We start from the raw sequence: 18,868 nt of genomic DNA on the forward strand, positions 1-18,868 counted from the left end.
GGTTAGCTATCTATGTATATTTAATATATTTCCATGTCATCATCCATTGCTAGATAATTAGGTTCCTGGAACTCTTACTGTGTTTCAAACGGTGAAACATAAGAAGATCTTATTTAACATCAAGTTTCCATTCAACAGATGAGTAGCAATTTCCCACTCATCTTCACCTCTTCTGTTTTGATACTTTTTTTTTCTGATGTTTTACACTTAAAGGGGATGCACATTTCAGTTACTGAAGAGACACCTCACAGGCATCCAGTTTAACCAAGTTAAATGAGCAAACACAGACAGCTAAATAGTGACCTTCTCTCATCTCCTTTCTATTACCTTTTCTCGAAGTCATACTACCTATTATCCCAACATACTGACATACAAGACAGGTACACAGAGGAAGCCTCACTGAGATTTAGAATAAACACATTAATATCTACTTGAAACACTGGGATTTTAAACACTCTTGATATAAACATCATATAATTTTTTGTTTTGTGCAGCAACACATCCAACCACCTTTCCAGTACGATCAGTATGAAATTTTCTACCAACTTCAACAAGTGAGCGATTCTGCCAGAAATCTGAAGGACAAAACAGACACTTAGTTATCTTAACCTAATCTTGCACTGAAATTCCTGCAAGGGAACTTCTACCTTGTGACAGAACCATTACATTTTCAAAAAAACCTGTAAGATGTTTCTATTCTCACAGTACACTAAGACTGAGCAATACTGAAATATTGCAATAGCTGGGTCACAGGTTTGATAAAAACAACTTTGCCATTTCCCTCTCTGTTAAGATACTTAAAGCAGTCTGCAGTTCTGGGATTAAGTTCCACTCACATCTGCTACTCTTGGACTAGACACTTTGGACCAAATTTCACCTCTGGTTAACAAGATGACTACCTGCTGTTTGTTTGCTAGTGGAGGCTTAATCATTCTTCCTTTCCAGACTTCGTGTTACAGTCGTTTATTTTCAAGCCCAGTCAAAAATTCACAGAAAAGCTACAGCTGGACACCTTACCCCAGGTCTCTGCACTCTGCCCAGCACACCATTCAAGGTTCTGGTACAGACCTTCCTGTCCCTCACCGAGCTGTACTCACATCCTCTGGGAGATTTACTCAACACAGACCTGCCTTCAAATCTGATGGATATGATCATTCAAGCACATAACCCACTTGAAGCAAATTCCTTTGAGAGCGACCAGCTGGCCAGCTGTCATCCAGAACACAAGTTTGGCAGGGGGGACCTTATTATTCACGACTGTTTATAAAATGGAGAGCAGCAACCCAAAGCTATCTCTACTGTGTAACCTCCACCAGCCTCTGTTGGTAAACAAAGGGAAACTACTGAACTCCACCCTACTTGTATTCCTGCTAATTGAATTTCACTCAAAACGTCATATAAGGGGTGTGTTATTTATACTGAACAAAAAAAGGAACCAAATATATCTCAGTAAACGTTAAGTTGGAAATGTTACTATCAGGCATCTGCCGTGTGGCAAGGAATCTGATCCATCGTACACTGGATACAAACACTATTGTACTGGGCAACTGCCAGGCATCAGGCACAGCTAAGGCTGCCTTGGGTGGAGGTAGACAGAGCAGAAGTCTCAGAGAGCCTGCAGAAGGGTCCTTCTGACAAGTACCTGATGTGGGGTGACTCTGTTGAGGGAAGTTGGCAAAGCATCACGTTTTTCATGCTTGAGGGAGGGACCTATCCAAATTACAGCTTCTTTCAAGAGGAGAACAAGCGTAATACACAGAAATGACTAGTTCTTAATTGAAGCATAGTCAGTGCCAGACCAAGAATGTGGTGGCGAGTGTACAGACAGTAGAAAGAAGAAATGTCCGAAAGACAAAATCAGGAAGGCTTGAGTTTTCTTAATTCCCTTGAAGTTCAGAGTTGACAGTTTTCTCCCTCTGCTCTCAGATGAAGACAGAAACAAGGATGCAGTGGCATAAGAGAGAAGGAACATTAAAAGAATTAACTGTCTTCTGCAGAACTGGTGAGGCCACTTATGCTACACTTTCAAGCCTATCTGAGGCACAGGCATCAGGACATGCAGAGGACAGAACTGCAGTAATTCAGTGAGAAGGACTACATGAAAGTGTATTTGAAGTGTTTAGTGCAGGGAGGTGTAGGAAGAGATCCTTCAAAAAAATCCTGATAGTGTTCTAACCAAGTATGTGGAAAAGACTAAGAATTTGGATGATCTTGAGCTATTGTGTAATAGTCTGCACAGTAATTCACCTAAAAGATATTATTGGCTGATAAAGATGTAGCTCGGCATCAGGCTAAAATCTAAGCACATAGTTTAGGATGGGGTATATTGGCAAAGGCAGCAAATGCCAAAGTTGTTGTAGGCTGCCAGATGGTCATCTCCATTTTAGCAGAATTGCATACTCTGTTTTGAAGGCTGGACTAATTTGACCATTCTGATAAACACAAGTGCCCTGTGGTCTGTGGTGACAACAATTAGAAAAAGGCATACTGCTTCCTTGTCTATCCATTCATCGTCATCAACTTGCATCTGATAGCTTCCAATTAATCTCTCTCAGCTCCAAGGTTTTACTGATAAGCATCAGCTCCTCTGGACTGGATTGCTTCAATCTCATTTTACCTTGATTGATAAATTAGAAGACTTGTGATCTTCATCTAAATTTGCCCACAAATATGCAAATATATTAGTTGCTGCTCTTTGGTTTTGACCACAAAGTAGACTATTATGGAAAAACAACAGAAAGAATAATTTATCTCATCCATGTCAGCATTTTGTTTCTCTTGTACTTTAAGTAACTCCTTTGGTGTATTCCTATTTAACCTGTCCCCCTAGTGTATTTATCTGGTTCTGAACATTCTTTTGTATAATAAACACTGCTGAAAATAACACCTTATGAACTACAATAACAGCCTGAGAAAGATACTTCATCCCTCCACTATACTAAAAACAGTTTCTGATAATAGTCATATTTAGATACTCTCCAGAATTCACCAAACATTTTCGAATGAGAAATTTGCTTCCCCAAACCTGTTTTCCAATGAGTACGAATATCTAGTTCTCGAAGTTCATTGTAATGCTAATGAAAACCTTTTTTCATACTGACTTAGTTGAAGGATATCCTGTCCTTCTGCTGCATTATTAATACCACCAAACCACTGGAAAACTAATTGCAAATGCCAATTCACTTAGTGCTATCATTCGGTTCTACAGAACTTTCCATTTTAGCTACAGCGTGTGCTAAGTAGCAGACAAAATATATGCAGTTCTCAGTAGTCTTTGTTTATTTTATAACAAAAGCCTGACCAGCATATTGTTGTGTTCTTATTTGTTTATAATTGGTTCCTTAGTGTGGTTATTTTTTTCAGAGAAAGATTTTTGTGAAGTGTCATACTTCTGGGATTAAAACTATGCTGGTGCTCCTTTTCAAGATAACTCTCGATTTTGTCCACACCAAATATACATAGCAAATTCCAGGGGAGGAAAAGCAACATGACATTTTTGCTCCATAAAGCAGAAGTACAACTTAATAATGAAAGTCAAAGAAACATCACTTGAAAACTAGAAAAACTTCTGTGGGCTTTTTTTTGTTTGTTTGTTTTAATTTTTTTTTTTTTTAAGAGAACAAAATTTGAGAACTAGAAGGTGCTTATTATGTAACCATGTTCAAATATCCCATTTGATATACGACTATTTCCTAAAGTGTGCTCTGGATTACTCAGACACAAAACATTAATGTATAAGATTTGGATTTGAGAATCTGCTGTCAGAGCATACATCTTCAAGCCTCTCATTTCTTTCAGCTACCTCTACTACTTTTGTCCTTTTGTATTTGCCACAATTCTCCTACTAAAATAATGAAAATATTTTAGGAATGTGTTTCTGGATAGCAAAATATTTTAAGAAAACAATGTTGAGATAACAGCTGTAAAACAGTTACTATAGAATTTTTGAAAATGAAGGCAATGTTTCTGGAGTTATAACCAGATACTCCCAAATTCCACCTTTCTCCTAGGAAGAAACTCAGTTCATTTCCTTAGGTTCCCCCCCCCTCGGGCTCCTCCAGAGAACACTGCAGATTATGGAACTTGCTTTATTCCTTCGTAGCTTCTTGCATAGCAGATCATCCTCAAAGCCCTGCTGGTAAAAGCTCTCATTCTGACTTTTTTTTAACCCCCATTCTTTCATTTTAAATGAAAAAGCACGAAATACATTGTTAAAAGTTTGTCATTCTAAGCAAAGGAAATACCAGACTGGCAAAACACATTGTTCTCTCACTCAAAAGCATACACCACAAGAGGGCTGCATTCAATCTCACTTATTGAAATTCCTATTTCTCAGCATTTAGTTATACAAACTGAATGTCCAATGTTTTTCTCCTGTTTTATTTTGAAAAGATGCAGCACCTTATGAGGCCATTTGACTTGAATATCAAGACAGAGCATCCGGATAGTGGATCTGGAATGTTTTCAAAGTGATGTGTACCTATTCAATTGAGTTTCTTCTCTCGACCAGCTAAGAGGCAGCAATGGACCTCTAGCAAGAAGCTAGTGAAACTCATTCTGGACAACAATGCTACACTGGCTTGGGGATGCCCCAGAGTATTTTGCAGACTGAGTGAGCTCACTTTGCTCATAGTCTTGACTAGTTGAAACCCACGCTGGCTTCGTTACCACAGTCTCTTCAGCTTGGGTGTAAAGCAGCCCTTGTCTGGCCACAGTGCTTTCAGTCAGCTCAGAGGGAGTAGCAGAGTACAATCATTTTGCTTGTAAAAAATCGTGGGGGATATATCCTTACTACCTAAATCCACAAAGGCTAAGTAAGATTTATTTTCTCTAACTGTATTAATGAGGTTTTAGAATACGATCCTCATCCTAGACAGTTTGCAAAGAAAGACAGAAATCAGCCACCAAAACTCCTCTACATATACACAGCTCTGTATGTACACAATATAACATACCTTACAGGAGAAAACCCACCATTTGAGTCATAGGCTCATTATATTCTACCAGCATTTGGCTGTTCGGTTTTAATGAATTCTGTGCTGTCCACTGCTATCTAAACAAGACGACGTGAAAAAGAATATGCTGCTGGTTGATTACAACATGTGCCAGAATACAGAAAGGCACAAGACTGAAAGTCAAGAGAATTTATCCCTTCAAGGAGGCGAATAATCCTTTGAAAATGTTCTCTCCTAATGTACAACACTGCTATTATAAATCAGAAATTATGTATATATTTTAACATTGAGTGCATGCTTACGTGCATATCTCAGTGTGTAATGTCAGCTGAATTTGTTAGCACCACAGGTAGCATAAATCCTGATGAATCTCCACAGCCTCTCAGTATGGTTTGGAATATATTATTAAGGAGTTTATTAAATATTTGCAATGCTGTGGACATGCAGAGTGCACTATTTGAGACAGCTGCAGTTTAACTGCTACTTGCTTCAACAATGCTAATATACCAGTGAGATGGTTGTTTCAAATGTACAAAACCAAAATACCTGCCTCAAAAAGACACAGTCCTAGCAAATAGTAAGTGAAAAATGGGAAGGAAAGAAGGAGCCATGTAGCTGCTGAGTGTGTGTTTCATTTAATTCTCTGATCTGTGCTACAAGAGCAGCAAAGCAAAGGTATGATAGATAAGGAAAGGGAGCTTTCAGGTCTTTTGGAAAGAATGCTTTTGGATAAGTGAAGGCAGAAATAGTACTAGTTAAATCACAGTGGTGCTCCTGACAGGATGAACCTGGACAGCACTTAAGCAAAGAATCCTTTTGAGGGATGATTTTTTCAAAAGCATCCAAGCAAATTTAAAGAACACTAATTCTTATAGGATTTTAAATGGGCCTTATGTCTCTAAGGTTTGCCCTCTGTGTGTTTGGCTTTTCAACATCAGTACCCATAGCAACTTCCAACGCAAACGTGCCATTGCTCACAAATTCCAAACTCTCTGAAGCATTTTTGAAAACGTCTCCCTTTTTATTTATCATGCATGCTACACTTTTCTCTTAATAGATGTCCTTACTGTCTGTGCGATGCCAGACACCATCAGGACAGGCTGGCTCCTTTCAGAGCAGCGCAGTGAAGGACCAGTGATCAGAACAAGCCAGCCAGAAGGTTGCTCAGGTCCCCGCTTCTGGAACTGTTTTATAATCACCAAGAGCACTCACTTCTATTGTTATACTGCAAGATCAACAATGATTACCAACACAAACTGAACTACAGTTTTGCATAAGTCTAAATATAGACGATATGCATTTCAGAGATGCTTAAGATATTATTGGCTTTTAACAGTACGAAATAGGATTAAGGAGAGACACTATCATATTGAATGTATATTTTAAAACAGTTCTCCAATTCTTAACTGGTAGCTATTCCACAGAAAAATGAATTTATGGGAAAACATATTCAAACCTTACATCTGTAATATACTTCATTATAACAGTTAATTCACATTGTGCTGCACTTGAAATAACTGGCATGGCACATCAGCAGTAAAGGGAAACCCCTCCTATATCTACCAATGTTTAGTGAGAACATTGAGAGCCAAGACCTTATTTCTTGCTCTCCAGAATCCTGCAGTTCAGGAAAAGGTTGACAAAATAAGTACTAAAGACAGCAATATTTCAGTTTACATATAAGGTGATGAATGAGGTCAAGAGTTGAATTTATGCTGAAGTTTATGTTTTGATAAAAATCTATTTTAAAAAGCATTTACACTCTACTACAATTTTTCCCAAGCTCCTCTGCCCTCTTATGTTTTTCGTTTTTCAGCATCAGTACCATAGCAACATCGAGGACTCATGAATGTGGCACTGCTCTCAACATCTCTGGAGAAAATGACTGCCAAACTCAGGGATCTGAGTCAGCTTGGAAAAGTATGATGCTGGGCTAATTTTTGTATACCCTGAAAATAATGGCAGGGTATTGAGAGGAGGGCAAAGGGAAGAAGAGCTGAAGCTGTAACAACAGAAAGGAATGAAAAAACTACTTAAGGTTTAATGATATATAAGCAGCAAATTTTGCAAGTAGAGGAGATTGAAAGTTTTATTACTATCTTACAGATTTGGGGGCTATATCTGAACAGCTGGAGGATTCCAACATTTCCAGCAACTGAAATGATACTCCATGGACCTTCTCCCCTGCCAGCAATTACTCATATAGAAAAGTGGTATCAGGAATACACAAAATACATTTGCAGCAACTTTAATGCAGCTGGAAATGAAAACAGCTAGCATCTGCAAAAAGTGGAAGAATGGGGAATCCATCAAATTATGATTGAGAATCTCCTCTACAATGGGACTCTGATTTGGGATTAGTCTGTTCAGCCTGTAGATGCTGCTATTTTTCTAATAAAACACATCAGGAAACATCATCTTCTAACTGAAACTAAAGCAGTATTTTGTCCTGGAAAACGTATGTTTAGGCTCCTCTGTCCTCAATTGCTTGAATCAATTATCTGCCTTACTAATAAACAGAGCGGAGAAATAGGTATGCTGTCAAGAGCATCTGGTAAAGCCATGTGAAATAAGTAGATATCAATACTATTCCTCTGCTTGTTAGAATTAACTTCAACTTCAGCAATAATTAAATATGCTACCAATCCAACCAACATCACCTGCAAAATCATGAATCATTGGCTGACAAGAACGAGCAGTGAGTAATAAACTTGAACTTTACCCAAGGGTCACCTACTGTCTGTCCTGCAACCGTAAGTATTTAAAGACAACCACAAAGCTCAATACTCTGACACAAAGCCCCAAATACCTTTGACAATTCTTACAGTATTCAGTATATTTTATTAGTATCAAGCCTGTCACAAGGATGTAGTCAACAAGCCCACAAAGTGGACTCTCTGGTGTTTTGTGCAGGCTCAGGGAAGCACCAAGGATATTGCAAGACCCTGTGCTAAACTTACTGTGCCGGTCTGAGTGACCCTATAGTTAAACCAACTAAATATTCTAATTAGATGAATGACCTGTCAAAATGCACACCCAGAGAGATGCTGACCAAGTCTAGACCAGCAGATACACCTTGTTCCACACACTCTCAGTCCACTGCCTAACCAAAACAACTTGAAAAACCTTTTTAAAAAATACCTTGAAGAGGAGATAAACATTAGACTAAAAAAAAAAAAAAAAGCAGGAACATCTTTTCAGTTCTGGAGAAAATAACTCTAGTTTTCACCAAGCAATCATCTTTCCTGACTTCATCTGTGGCCAAGCTTCATTTCTACGTATGTGATCTGATGAGCTAACATAATTCCAGGCCTCCAGTTGAAGCAATTAAAAAAAGTCCACATTCGCCAAACATTACCACATCGTTACCACAGATACTGTGTATTCTGAGTTAAGGGAAAACAGTGGAAACCTCTAATACCACTGTGGGGTAACTGCTGGCAAATAATAACTTTTTTTATATGGTTACCACAGCGACTATTAGTAACCTGCGAGGAGGTAAACGGAAAATGATCCACCGTATGGTATATCTGCTTGTCACAAGCCATGACTCACACATAAGAGTGTAAGGAGATTATTTCAGTAGATGGATCTTGATAGGCTCAAGAACGTAAAACCATAAATGCGTGGGTGACAAACAACAACATGTCAACCTGCAAACACTATGGGTGGTAGTGATTCTTACATGGATACACCATAAACCCTCCACTGAAAGGCTGTGCTCCCTTCTCAAAAGCAGTGGAGGATGGAAAGGGGAAAGGATGGGGAGAGAAAAGAGTGGTTTGGAAAACCCAAATCCTTCCCAGGAGGACTGAAACGATGGACTGTTTGCCACAGAGGTGGGGCAAGTAGTGCAGAATACTGCTCCAGTAACACATGAAAGAAGAGATAGTAACAGAAACTTCAACATGTACCAAAAGGCCAGAAATATCTAAAAGAAAGCTGGTGCTCATTCTGAGGAGTATGCCAAAGCCAACACATGCAGATGTTCGCAAGATATGGTAATCATCAACAGTTAACATGATTCTGGAAAAAGTCAAGCTGCCCTTTCCCATGTTCCAGATTAGAGAGACAACTGTCATCGCAATAAAGCACAACAGCCTGCATCCGATTTTCTGCATTGCTGAATTTCACAGACATGCCTAGCAATGAAAGGCTTTTTTTGAACAAAGGTCTTTGCTGTTTGTTTTTTTTTTTTAAACTAACTAATTTGTTATGAATTTTCTACCAACACACAAAAGGCCTAAAAAAGGCATGCAAGCTTCAATTTACATACTGATATTTCTATATCAAAGGCTATGCTATTTAATGCACAGGATCCAATTCTCATAAAAGCACAAGTTCAATTATAACATCAACCAGTGAAGCTCTAATATTGCATCTTCAGCTAAAAGAACTGCTCAAAGCTCTTTCACAATAGGTCTGTAATTTCTGAGTATCAGTCTACTTAGTAACATGACTCTGGGAGGCACACGTGCACAGAGGAAAAGAAGACAACACAAAAAACAAAACCCCACGCATCAGGAAGAAAGAATTTCCTTGCACTGAGGAACAATAGTTTAGAGTTGCTGCTTAATCTCTGCAACCCTGACAGACATATGGGTGAAATTAGTCGACTGAGGACCTAAAGTTAATGCTCACGTGGCCACTTATATTTTCCTATTTCCAAAACAGACGGGTTTTGGTTTATGCATGCACCGAGCAACCAGCACAAACAGGCGAGAGCTGCTCTGAGAGATGGCAGTGCTGGTCAGTGTGCAAACTCTGGCCTCGCCAAAACCCACAGAAATTTTAGCAGTGGCCCAGCATATCATTCTGGGCGTCAGAAATCTGTTCAGTAACAAAGAGGGAGGGTAGCTTTCATTAAAAACATTTTCCAACTCTTACTGCCATTTGATGTGGGTCCTTTCTACATCCTGTACCTCTGTTACACAGAAAACAAATTATGCATTAACCTGAAAACTGCTGAACTCGGGCTTATGCGGTTCAGTTTGAGAGCATAAAACCTCTGAAGATAATTCAGCAGACACTTCTGTGACCAAGACCCACATGCTTCACCCAATATTTATGTGAAGAGGAAAGAAACTTTGTGTATCAAAATAGAAAGCAGTATATTTAATACATACATCCATTCATTCATACACCCCACCTACCACAGCCTGAGAGCATTTCAGTCCATGAACAGAGTTATTAGAGACCTGAATTTTACACCTGCATGAATTTGCCCTTAAAAAAACCCCAAATATAACAACTTAGAAATTGGTATTACTTTGATTTACATTTGAAAGAACAAATTGCATCTGTCTTGTAAGCTGTAGGTGCTTCGGACATCACTGTGCAGAGTAGAAGTGTCATCTACACCAGAGGACAAGCTTCTGGAAGTAGCATGGTAGCATGCCTTACTGACATTTCATCCACTCATAAAAGCAGCCTTCTACCTGCCTCTCTTTCAAAGTCAGAGTAAGTAAAAAGCTCTGGGAGTTAATATGCTCTGGCTACTTCAAGTTGGAGGGTCTCGTTAATGAATTATTAAATTGAGAGTCTCAACTTTAAACACCATTTACACAAATACATCAAATTTGAGCACCTTGGCTCATGTGATGATTGCAGGGCTCAAGACAGAATCATCTCCAAAGGACAGTCTATAAGCTATTTAAGGCTTTATACAGCAGCTTACTATATCCTCCATGCATAGCAAGGACTTCCAGATGCCACTTACAAGGACCTGCTATGTAACTCTGGCTACTTCACACCCCAGTGAAGGTGAACCAAACCATATGTGTCAGCTTTCAAGAACTGCTGATCATTGTCTATTAACTGTCTTAGATATATATTAATCTGCAAATCGCCATCTCCCTAGATTATTAGCTCAAAAGTGCCATATAAGCACATTATATCATAACCCAAATAAATGGCATTAAGAGTTAAGTACATAAATATGCATACATGTATACTATAGCTTCCAGAAAAGCATACAGAATCTACATAATAGTCAATAAGTGTCACAGGATTAAAATATTTACATAGCTATATATAGGTATCCTGGATTGAATGCCTAAACACAATTTTCCTGCTCTAGCAATGAAACAGATTGGGATACTTGCATTGCAACTACTGAAATGCTGTACAACTGTAAAACTCAGGTATAAACAGCAGAAGATACAGAGTGGTTTATAATTGTGTGTATATAAATACTTATTTTGGGGCAAAACTATCAATTTTGAACAAATCATGGAAACAGCATGAGAATCACAGTTTTACTCCATCAGTAAGCATATGCAATGAAGGCAAGCATGTTAAATTTGTATCTTTTTTATTTTAGGATGCTGCAGTTGGCAGCTGTTATCTGCAATATTTTTTTCAGTTGGCTAATTATGAACCAGAAATAAAACTGAAGCTGAAATACTATAATAAGGCAAATAATTCTGACTCTTCATCATACTGTAAAACCAGTAAAATATAAACCCCAAAATAGGAACATCCAGTCCAGTGTATCCAGATATTAAATTGATGGATATAGAAGTGTCAAAAAGAGGTCAGTTAAAATTTAATGTTGGCAGAAATGATTGTCTACAAAAGTATGAATAATATTCTGAAGATGCTTTAAAATCCGAGCTCTGTCTTAACACATACTATTTAGTCCTGAGAAAATACTTAGAAGCCATGAAACAATTTTAAGAAAACATTCGTAAACAACTATTTTCTCTTGACAGACTATTTGGCTACAATTACAGATATTATGCCAAGATAATATATGTAATTCAATGAATCCAGACAACATTGAATCAAATCAACTAGTATTATTTTCCCTCTCTTTGAAACTGAACATCCAAGCCATCTGAACTTCCAATGTCATTTGGCACTTCAGAAAAAACTTTATGAAACGCAACCAGGCCTGAAAACCTATACTTAATTTCTGAGTAACTTCCTGACCCTTCACAGAAGGATCTCACAAACTAGTTCTTCATACGCATTATATAAACCATAAATGTTTTTAATTAACATTGTTAAAGGCATGCTTATATAAAAGTCTTATTTAAATTGCTGCACATTTCCGTCATTTTCAAAGTCCCACATTTTGTAAAAGGAGATGATTTGCCTTAACTCGAGTTCTGCCAAAAATGACCCCATACATAACATCTATTAGAAGTTTCAGGCTTTGAAAAAAGCTTAAATATGATTTTAGGAGATGGTTAAAGAGAGGTATGTGATGATGAGTTTAAAAAAAAAGTCATGACTAATCGTCATTTTGGTGTCTAATTTTCTGTTGCTCATTCACATTCTGACTCTCCTCTTTCCAAAAATGCTCACCTTTGCTCCCCAAAGAAATATAGCATAAAGCTCTAGTAATTTTTCACCAGGTGCTGACTGAAACCAGGATTCATAACAGTTGAGGTGAGACAAATGACATACTTGATCAAATGAACAGAATTAGAAAGACGAAAATCAACTATTTCATTTTTCTTTGCTTTCCATCAATAGCCAACTAACCAGATGTGATAGTAGTCGGGATTGCAGAGTTCACTTTGGTCAGCAAACGTTTGGTCTTCCACAGGGCAATTCCTCTGGCTGCTACAGTAAGTGATCAAAGTGATCAAATGTGCTTCAGCACTGAGAAAATGTGTAATTAATGAGCTCATACATTTTCTTTAAGTATTCTGAATAGACAAAGGCCAAAGTGTTTGCAAAAGCAAACTTTAAAGCATGCTAGGAAAAAAGGTTAGTGCTATTTTGAGTAACATGCATCAGTAAAGGTTAATGAAGAATCTTACAAACCTGCTTTATCTGTTACAGAGACTGTCACAATTGACTAGAAATTCAATAATCATTCCCAAGAAGGATGATCTTCTTGCAGGGGTAAAAAATGCATGTTTTGTTAATCTATGTTTAGCTTAAGTATTTTTAATACTTTTTCGTCTTCATTAGTCCTGATTGAGATTTTTGTTCCTCTCTTACTTCCACATCTTCAGGTAACACTTTATACTGCATATCAGTTAGCAAGCTGACCTTATCCAGCTACCATGCAGTCTTTCCCTCTTTGTGTTCTGATGTTTATACTGTTATTTTCTCTTACCATGCGCAATGACATTATATTAACCATACTACTTAAAATTATTACTGAGACAAAGGAACACACTTTTCCCAAAATTAAATTTATGTCTTCCTCTTGCTTAAAAAAAACCAGCAACAACTGCAGTTCTTATTCTCCTGAGCATATTATTAATTATACATCTAAAGCATGTCCATAGCCTGTGTTTACTCTTGGGTGATTCTAAGGTTTATATGAATGGGAAAACAGTAATGTGATCATTTACAAGTAAAATAATATTTTCACTGTCTTGGCACCTGAGTATAACGAAAGGAAAAAACAGTCAGCTTTTACCCGGGTTTCTGTTTAGAAGAGTCAGCTCAGGGGGTAAGAGCTATAACTCATGAAGAGCTCGAACGTGGAAAAAAAGGTAAGAGACTCAAAAACCAGCGAGATGTATTGCCTAAACAATTTTTATTGCTTTTTTTGGTGGATATTATATAGATTTTTTTTTCTTCTTAGCTCCCATAATCTCAGTAATAACTTAGAAACCATCATAGCAGCATCTACAGGCCAAAGAGATCAAATAGTTGAAATAATGACTGGCGAGAAGGCAGACGGAGGAATTTGAGTGCTGGTCATCACTGGCAAAAATCCATTCACATGCTTCAGAAATTTTTGCCACCTATGGAAAGCAAAGGACTGCTAACTGTTCGGATTATGCTGTCAGGGTGCAGATAGAGCTTTCTCTAGGAAAAGACTCTCCTGCAGAGATACAAGGAACATTTTACTGAAGGTTATTTTTTCCTGATTCTTCAATTTTCTATTCAGAAGGTTCACTAATAGTTATTTTTCTGTAATAACAGGTAATTCTTTCATGCTACAGCTTGTGATGCATATTAATCAGGGTTCTTGCCAAATTAAATTAGTTTTTTCAACATTCAAAAAGCAGTTAAACTTCTAATGACATTTCCCCCCTCTCTTCATCAACCTATTTTTGGAGCAAAATAATGTACTCAGGCCTGAAGTAAAGACACTTGAGCCTCAGGAATGGAAAAGAGCCACGAGCCAAAATGTATTCACAGGAGAGCTATAGGGCAATAAGGTTGTCATCTCTGCACAAAAATACTTTCAAAGACGTAAACATGATGTTAAAACCTCCACTACTCCCTCCTGCATGTTAAAGTCACACACACCACTTTGTGCTTGCAGTATGAGCTGGTAAAAAGGAAACAAGAATATTTTTATGCTTATTGCTACTATTGTAGCATTAGGACAGTCCATAAACAGGCAGGGATTCATGTTAACACTGTATCCTTAACAATCCTGGTTTTCTTTATTACTGCTAGATCAGAAATTAGAATTGTAAAAAAGCCATTCTAATAATATAAATAAGTCAAACCAGAGCTGCACAATAAAGCTAAGTACTAACTGTGCCATCTGTATCTGAAAATCTACCTGGATATCTATATTCTACAGATGAAAAAAAACCAAACATATATATGCAGGTATATAATATACTGAAGTGTTTTAAAGTCAAGCAACTACAGTTAGGTTGTCCATAAAAATAAAACATTTGAATACAAATGGTCTGTATTTGGCACACTTGCAAACAATTGAAAACCAATTCTTGTATTAGTAAATCATAACAAAGTATTAAAATGTTAGTTGAACTACCTTCTCACACATAATTTACTATGTAATAGCATACAGTCATAATATATATAGCTTATATATTTCACACAATATTTGCCCACCTTAAATAAAAGTAGGACTTAAAAGCATTTAAAAGTCTGAACAAAACAAAAAAAAAAATCTAGGAATGTTTTTGCTTTTTCCCCAGCTTTGTACTGCATAAAATCACTTAATCAGCCTCAAATATTTTCCTTTTTATAACCCAATAACCTAATTTGCGTAGATCTCATACAGCAATAGAAGAGAAAGGCATTTTTATGAAATTAGAAAATGACTGTATAACCACAAAGCTCATTTCTGCAGCAAATAATGAATCTTTTCTTTTTTTTTTAAGTTGATAATATTTTGAGTGGAAAACATTCCTTTAACTGAAAATTTATTCCAGGCTAGAAATACGATGCACTAGGTTAACCTAGTGCTGAAAAGTTTTAAGTAAAACAGCTTTTGAAACTGCATATGTGGCAAATTTTTTTACTGCAGCAAATTGAGTAATAAACATTCAAGACAGATGAAAATCTAAGATGTCCACCGCTGAATGTCCAATAAAGATAGGGTCAAATAGATACATGGTGTAGCTAGTATTGTCCAGCTAGACAAGATATCAGTGTTTATTATAGAATATCTGCTTAGTAGGAATTAGGCAAAATGCAAGCCAGCTCTGCTGCTAAAATCCAAGCACAGATTCCAGCAAGGGGTGGGGGGGGGGTGGGGGGGGGGGGGGAGTGGAAATCTACCCTTATTCTTAAGGCCCTTATTCTTTTTAATAATGTCAAACTACTTCTTCTAGCAGTCAGAATATCCAGTAAGTGTTAAAGATCTAGTATTGTTGTTTCCTGAAGAACTAGCCTATAAATAAGTCACTTCATAACTACTGTAAATGTTTATTTTCTTCAACCATACATTCATATATCCTGCAGACATTCACTCATCTGTATTTGAATCACCACCACATCAGCATTATTTAATGGTAACACTGTTATGGCCTTAAATCTCAGCAAAATGCCCATTCCCAAAACAACCCACGGACATCTCTATGTAACAACCAATCACATCTTTATACTCTGTTCCCCTGATAACAGGGACTCGATCTCTACCCCCAGATTAATACAGCGATGGAAGACCGTTTCTAGGTAAAAAAGCAAGTATCACACATTCTCTTACCCATCACTCTGTCAAGCAGCACAACTCCTATCTTACACAACTTCTCCAAGTCACCATCATCTGAAAAAGCTGGCAGCACTGGGCAGCTGACTTGCTGCATCTACATGCTGCTGTGCATTCCTCTTGTCCATTTAACACAGCAACTTGTCGTCTGAGCTCTCAGACTTAGAAGCTTTTCAGAGAGGGCAGTGTTATACATGTCTGCGTGTTCCATGTCAACCACTCAGTTGGGGTTAAGAACCGCTACAGACAATAAGGCTGAATGTCCTTGAGATCTTTTCCACTATTTTTCTGAGATAAACTGCTAAACAAGCTATAATATTTAAAAAAAAAAAAGTGAAAATGTTATTTTCACTCACTGCATATCTTCTGATGGTATCAGTATCTGTTACCAATTCTTTCAAATCTCTCCATGTTACAATCATTTTAAGTAGGGTTGCAAACAAGGGGGTTTTTTGTGATCAGAATACATAAAGTTTTTCTGAAATTACTTCAAGCAGTTTTTGTGAACATCAGCTTCTACAGCCTGGGCGAGATTCATTATCTTAAAGGAAAAAAGAGAACATAAATACAGAGCAGGATTACCTTCCCTTAGACGCTCAACCACAAAAGTGAATCCAGTAGTTCGCGGATGTAAGACGTACTCATATTTTTGAAGTCCATTCTTTTCAGCGAATTCATTACTGCGGGCTTTGGTATTGGCTGAAGGAGAGAATAAAAAGCACCATTTTCTATTAGTGTGAATGTAGACCAGGAATTATATATGTAGACCATATAATTATTATATGACAGAAACAGTACAACAGCAGTTCACACAGTACGAATGTGCAACAGCTTTTCAGATGGAGGCAGACTGCGGGTGTGCTTTCAGTTGGCTATAGTATGGTATGAGGAGAGCAACATGCAAGAAATTGCAAGAAAAGCCTTTTTACCCTTTCATTTCATCTTAGGAAATAATCATAAATCTTCCATATTTATCAAATGCAATCTTAAATCTATAAGTTAAAATCTATTCATGAATCTTCACACACTTCAATACTCACTTCACAGTAATGTGTAATTGGCTCACTAATTTTTTAAAAAATCAAAAGACACAATGAACAGTAATGTACGTTTAATATTATGTAACGAAATACCTTGAGGTCAATGTTTAACTTACTTTGAAAAGAAAACATTAAATGAAGGAAAACAGTTAAATCTAATAAATCAAAATGGCACTTTACGTCTTCATTCTGAACTTGACACATTTTATTCATCAACTTGCACTGCACATACCTATCCTGTTTTAATTTTTCAACCAACTAACCAGTGTTGTAACACATGCTTGCTACTGTCCGTAGAGTACACACAAGGCATTTGGAAAGAAGCATGGCTAAACCCTGTGACAAGTACATTTCGAACGTCTGGCAAAAAGAAGTCTCTCACGAGAAAACCAAACAAAGGCTTTTCAGTTGCTAAGAGAGCCCGCTAAGCAAGGAAGATGCAGACACAGTAAAGCAAAAACTTCTCTAGACAGGTGGAGAGGAAGCAATTTGTTCTCCAGTGATGTGCAGGAGGCTCTTCCAAGCAGCCTCAGCAGCCAAACTTTGCTGGCTACACTTACTCCTCCATTGCAGGTACTGTTGTGCCTCCCCTGGGGCCAAAAGGCCATGGACACATGCAGTGCTCCCTTGGCAACATGGAAAAAATCAATTTGATCAACTACATTATTAAATAACTCATATTAATATAGTTTTACAGGTGTTTTAAAAGACAAGATCCCAGCAACAAATCTATGGAACAAAATCATTGCCTAAGCAATAGATCATCTTTTTCACACAGAAACAGCTCTTTTTGTAAGTGTCCACAGTTAACCTTCACAGAGATGGGAGACAGAGTAACAAAAAACCATATTGCTCCTTAATTAAGTCCTTTACCTTACAGTCATCTTCATTTTTCCTGTAAAGGAACAATAGCACAAGTGGACAAATCAACAGTAGCGTGAGATGTCCTTTTGCAGTAATGCAACTTTCCTGCACCTTTTCTTTCCTAAATTGCATGAGCTCTGTTTATCGAGGAATGTGGGTGTCCCTCCTGAAATACTATCTACCTATTAATAAATGTTATAGCATACCAGTATACCAAGTATTTTTCACTGCTTCCATGCATGAGTACCGCTCTTCACACACGTAACCTTAAGATTTAGTGCACAGATTTCCTGACCACGTGATTTGGAGGAAAGGAAAACTGTTGCCCTGTAGCCAAGCAAGTGATTCAGCAAAGAGAATCCAAAGATTTAATTCTTGCCGATTTGCCAAAATGTACAAATACTTGAAAATATCACATCTTCAAAAAGCATTGCTAAAGTTACAGAATGTGTGAAATACTAAAATTACACTTGGCTATGTAACTTAAATTTATCTTTCCTTGGACATATGCAATATATCTTTAACCACATGATCAGAGCACCTATTTTTGTCTGCTCAACTACTACTCCATTCAGTGTTGAAAATGGATTCTTCTGAATCAGCAAAGGGAACTTGCCTTTAGGAGCCCTACCTCTGCAACAGCAAAACTTGCAAAGTGAGTCATGAGCAAGACTTGGTATGGTAGAAAAGGCAAGAGTAGTCTGGTAATTATTAAATGCTCCTCTAAAAAGCCAGGTTCTACCTCTTAGGTATAATTGTATTGTACTTAAACTTTTTATTTTCTAAGAAATTACATTAATCATCAAGAGTGTTCCTATAAAAAGTATACAAGTCGAGTTCTTTTCCAGATTCTGAAGTGATTCAAGTAAAACGTTTTAAATTAATTTATCACAAAGTTTTCAAGCTAATGTATTGTTTCTTCCAAAGAACAGAAGAAGTATCTTTGTCATTTTCTGCATATCCGAATTTGGATTTCACTTTGGAACATCTGCAGTCTGCAAATCAAGTCAATCAAAGCTTTGAGATAGAAGTGCCATATAAGTCTACATAAAGTTAAGCAGTCTAAAAAAAGATTAAAACTAAGTCTTAAGCATCTCAAACTGAACACAATTAAAGAGTAC

The 18,868-nt window shown here is 37.3% G+C and overlaps 1 protein-coding gene across 4 annotated transcripts in view; it reads right to left on the reverse strand.

Moving 5' to 3' along the window:
- The window catches only part of LCLAT1 (lysocardiolipin acyltransferase 1), a 123,045-nt gene that overhangs the window by 39,083 nt on the left and 65,094 nt on the right, over window positions 1–18,868 (reverse strand). For all 4 annotated transcript variants that reach the window (XM_074863889.1, XM_074863885.1, XM_074863888.1 and 1 more), the window contains one exon: window positions 16,426–16,542. In XM_074863889.1, coding sequence (XP_074719990.1) covers window positions 16,426–16,542 — 117 coding nt within the window. The remainder of the gene's footprint in view (window positions 1–16,425; window positions 16,543–18,868) is intronic.

This window comes from Strix uralensis, chromosome 3, assembly GCF_047716275.1.
Source record: "Strix uralensis isolate ZFMK-TIS-50842 chromosome 3, bStrUra1, whole genome shotgun sequence".
In the NCBI taxonomy this organism is placed as follows: domain Eukaryota; kingdom Metazoa; phylum Chordata; class Aves; order Strigiformes; family Strigidae; genus Strix; species Strix uralensis.